At 34.6% G+C, this 4,823-nt stretch overlaps 1 protein-coding gene across 1 annotated transcript; it reads left to right on the top strand.

The window, feature by feature from the left end:
• The first annotated feature begins 2,072 nt into the window (after window positions 1-2,072).
• LOC146909288 (uncharacterized) lies at window positions 2,073-3,222 on the top strand. Its single transcript, XM_085729339.1, has 2 exons — window positions 2,073-2,097; window positions 2,849-3,222. The coding sequence occupies exons 1-2, from the start codon at window positions 2,073-2,075 to the stop codon at window positions 3,220-3,222; spliced, it is 399 nt and encodes a 132-aa protein (XP_085585465.1).
• The last annotated feature ends 1,601 nt before the right edge of the window (window positions 3,223-4,823 follow it).

Here is a 4,823-nt window from a genome sequence, read left to right as displayed (position 1 = left end):
TAAATTCCCGGAGGATTCACACTTATACTTACTTAGTTCACCGGCCACCTACTGGCACGATCAACCTCTTACTAATACTCATTCCGAGTTCTTACTCTTGAGTTCACACTTTCCAGTGCATCTTCATCACATACTTCGTTCCTCCTGGGTCCTATTCAGCTCTCAGGCATCCATTCTAATCGTTGAATGCTAAATTGAGTTGATCAGGCTCATCTAACAACAACAACTAGAACATTTACCCGGAACCCAATGGTCCCACTACCTTAGTTGTAACATTAATGACCCAAGGCACGGTCTGAATCGACCTGCTCTGATACCAAATGTAACACCCATACCAGACGTATCTAGAAAGTCTGGCACGAACGTTATTATTAGTACTGGATACATTAAAACATACAACAATAAAAGTTTCAAATGAATATTATTTACGTCAAGTCCCGTTCGCATAAATAAAAATATAATACATCTCATCCATACATAAAAATACATCCTTGATGTCCATCACGTCCTGCAGCGGTACGAACGAACCCTTGAAGTAATATCCATCCGGCTACGAGCTTGCATAAACATCCTGCTTATCTGAAACAAATAAGGATTGGGATGAGACATAATGTCTCAGTGAGTTCCCCTAAATCCTAGGCTAAAGGCAACCTCCAGGGGAAACCTACGGTCACCACGTGTCTACTTTACAACCTGACGGTTGATTATACTTGTGTGGGGACTTGCATACTTAGACGGTAGTGCACACTAGAGCCGTCATAGTCTTATCTTAACTTGTTATAGGCTTCACTTCCTATTCGTGTCATGGCGATCGAGGGGAACCTAGGACCGCAATCTCAAGATATGATATACGCATCAAGACTTAACATACATAATCATGACACAGTCCTAAACCGGACGATTAGGGAAACCTAAGTTCGTCATCGGTATAATATTCATATCATACTCTAATGCACGACTCGTTCATAGCTAACATCATATCATAACATAATCATAAACATTCATACATTCACAATATCAATGTTGAACAATCATTCATTATCTTGATTCATTTTACGGAAAGCCCCGGATGGAGTAACCCCGAGTACAATCCCATATATACTGAAAATACCTAGCTAAGGTAATCGGACTCCCTCAGTGACGTGCGGGCCCCTCTCGAAAGAAGCTTATCCCGTTCTCACGTTACCTACGTCTTACTTACTCAGTGACATGCGGGTCCCTTACGACATGAATCGTTCTCATTATGAGAACCCCTTGTATCCCCCTGATGTGGATAGCAAGAGACATGTCACCTACACATTTTAATCATGGTCTTGTCGTGCATATAAGTTAAACATATACATACTTGCTTGTTTACCTCGGAACCTTGATCGATCCGATTAATGGTAACTTATACTTGTTCATACTTAACATGGTGGAGGGATCTAACCTATCAATCCACAACTTACATATTTGCTAAGTCATCTAGCTCATATGCGAAGAGATTACACTTCGCGTCTTACTTACATATGTATTCATATTCCTATACTTGACATACTTAGAGATTCATGCTATCTTGCTAGTTCTCAACAACTATGTCGAGGCTCTACATTCATGCCCTTCTTAAATCATTGCTACCCGAGTAATATCGGCTTAAACTCTCTTGACTCACTCTTGCCATTCTTATTAAGTTTGCCATGATTTTCATTTCAAGAATTGTTTGATGTTATGTGCATTGCCTAGATGTTGTTATGAAGTTATAAAGTTATAAAACGTTGAAAGAAAAGCTTCGGAATGCGCCACGGACCCTGAACTGGGCCAACAGGCCAAAGCAAGTTGGCCAAGTCCAGAGAGCTGCGCTAATAGCTCAGCTGGGGCGTGGCTCATCCTGAAAATTTTGCTATTGGTACAAAATTTCCAGTTTTGACCCAAAACTTATCCAAATCGATCCTGCAATGCACCATAATCATCCAGCAACATATATATACATTTATAAACATATTTCATGGCAAACTAACAAGTAATCAACAAGAATTTATCAAAGGTCCTTTAGGGTTCTAAACCTCTCATAAACATAAATCTATACTTTAAACATGGAATTTGCACAACCCAAGGAAGGTAAACTATCTATGGAACTCACCTAATCATGTTTCTTGCATATCTACAAGCTTCAAGCATCAAACCCTAGCTTCCCCATCATTCTTGATCCAAAGCTTTTCAACCAAACCTTGCTTTAATCTTTTCCTCCATGTGTATCTTGCTTACCAAGCTACCAAAATCCATGTTTTAGATGAAGTTTGAATGATTAAGAGAGGAGAGGGAGGGCGGTTCCTAGAGAGAAGGAGGAGAGAACTTTCTTCCCAAAACATAGAGAGAGAAAGTGAAGGAAATTATGAAGATTTCCACCCCAAAATACTTATATACTCCCTTGTGCGTAAATACTTAAATGCCCTTCGTCTTAGTCGTGTTTACCTGACACTGATACATAAGTTCATACTCGACTGATATTTAATAATAATATCGTCCGTCGTACTTAACATTCTTCACCATAAGCATTTTACATAAATCTTAGTCCTCTGTTACATTTAACAGATAAAGTTTCCATTAGCTGACGAGCGGGATGTTACATCTATTATCTTTCTCAAATTATTAAAGTTAATCTTTCTCTAATTATTAAAGTTGATGTAGTTTTGTAACAAAAAAATCCACTTTTTTTATAGTTGTATCCAAAAAAAATTAAATTATTTAAAACATGTGATTTTAATTACAATAACTAAACAAAATAAATCGTGATTTGTTATATAAATTCTCTTAAATAATAGATATCAAAATCACTTTTATTCTCATTTGTAACAAAACGACTTCTCAGGATACATTGCTAACTCTGATGATATTCTTCTTGCTGTGCTTTCTGCCATTTTCAATGGTTTACACATGGTTATAGCTTTGGGTATTACTGATTTTGTGTGCTATTCAGACTCCCTCCATTCTGTTAGTCTCATAAATGGGTCTCCCTTGAAGTTTCATATCTATGCCACCCTTATTCAAGATATCAAAGACCTGCTCAACCTCAGCAATACTTCTGTTTTACACACTCTTCGTGAAGGGAATTATTGTGCTGATTTTCTTGCTAAGTTAGGAGCTGCTTCAGATTCTGTGTTGACTACTTATGTTTCACCTCCGGAAGGGTTGTTACCGCTCATTAGGAATGATGCATGGGGAACCTATTTCCCCAGGGGTTAGCTAGTTTCGCCCCTTTTCTTGTTGTTTTTCTTTCTGTTTCTTTTTCTGTTCATTTTCCCTTGTAACCAAAAAAAAAAAAAAGGGTTCGGAATTGTTCTTTTCAAAGAGGTGTTTTTTTTTTTTGGAACAAAAGAGGGTCAAAGGCCCTATGAGGTGGTTATTATCATGATAAAAATATCTATAAATTATTGAATGACGTTTTTTCATTTCGTAACAAATTTGTCATATATTTAATATACATTTACTAAAAATAAACTATATGACGCACATGTGATTTTATCTCATCGTGTGTTTCTAATAAAAAACATTAATAAATACATTTCGCTTATGAATAATATAAAAAATATAGGAGAAACATTTTATACCGATACTTAAAAAAACACGGAAAAAAAGAGTAAATAAAAAAGAAAAAAAAACACAGGATTTTTTTTACAAAAAAAACATAGGATTATTTCTCACTGATACATGTTTTTACATCTAAATTTATTCAAGTATATCCAATTGAATAAGCACAAATAACATAACTTTGAGAGAGTTACAAAATCTTTCTCATTTATAAATTATACACGGGGTTAGTATTTATTATGAGAAATACAACTACTTTACATAAAATTACACATCTTCAAGATTACTTCTTTTGTATTAATGATTTTCATACGTTTTTTGGTTTATCTTAATATCATATTATAAAATTAATATTTTTAATCGTTATTCATTATTAATCATTATATCCTTTCAAAGAATGACTATATAAAAAAATACAAGACAAACGTTACTCTCTAATTAATTAGACACTAACTAATATTGTTGTACAAATCATACATGGGACAGCAATCAGTCACATTAATTAATTAAATTGATTTTTTTTAAGTATTGTATCTAGGCATGACAACAAAACCCATACCCGCGAGTACCCATCCGAACCGAACTCAATTTGATGGATTTTTCCCCTCTTTGACTCGATTTGGTTTTTCCTCGATTTTAAAACACGGGTACGGGATGAGTAACGGGGAAATAGGTATACCCACCCTAAACCCATACTCAAACTCGTCCCAAATGTAGAAAAACATTTTATTGCCCCCTTTTTATATAAAAAGAAACTGATCAAACCATAAATCATTTCAGTCACACAATCAGAGTCTCAGTCTATCAAATGATATTGTAAATGCGTTTTGACGCATAAATCGAGTTTAGCACGGGTCTGTTGCTAGTATAAAATAAACATGAGACCAAAATTTATGATTGATAAATATATATATAAAAAAACTCAAGATTAAGATTTGTGACACATAAATATATATAAAAAAATTATGAGACAAATATGTGAGTTTGATAAATACAAAATAACACGAGACCAAAATTTATCGCTGATACAAAGTTTAACACAAATATTATACGCGGAATAAGTTGTTTGTGATAAAAAATTAACACTAATTATTAAACAATAGGTAAATCACCGCTAATATGAACATAATTTCTAATTGAAATAAATCATTTACACCAACAAGTAGCTGTGCGGAGACAAGATTATCTTAAAGAAGGATTACCTATACGTTTAGTCTTTATAAATATGGGTCATCTGAGTTTTGGTCACTGTATTT

This window comes from Medicago sativa, chromosome 7, assembly GCF_051527215.1.
Source record: "Medicago sativa cultivar Bolivia chromosome 7, Bolivia_mono, whole genome shotgun sequence".
NCBI classification, from domain to species: Eukaryota; Viridiplantae; Streptophyta; class Magnoliopsida; order Fabales; family Fabaceae; genus Medicago; species Medicago sativa.
This window is presented reverse-complemented; position numbering and strand designations above follow the sequence as displayed.

Bases quoted from the DNA above. Each gene is read 5' to 3' on its own strand.
- LOC146909288 (XM_085729339.1), top strand. From the start codon at position 2,073: ATGGAATTTGCACAACCCAAGGAAG. The intron at 2,098-2,848 runs GTAAACTATCTA...ACGACTTCTCAG, and splicing joins ATTTGCACAACCCAAGGAAG to GATACATTGCTAACTCTGAT.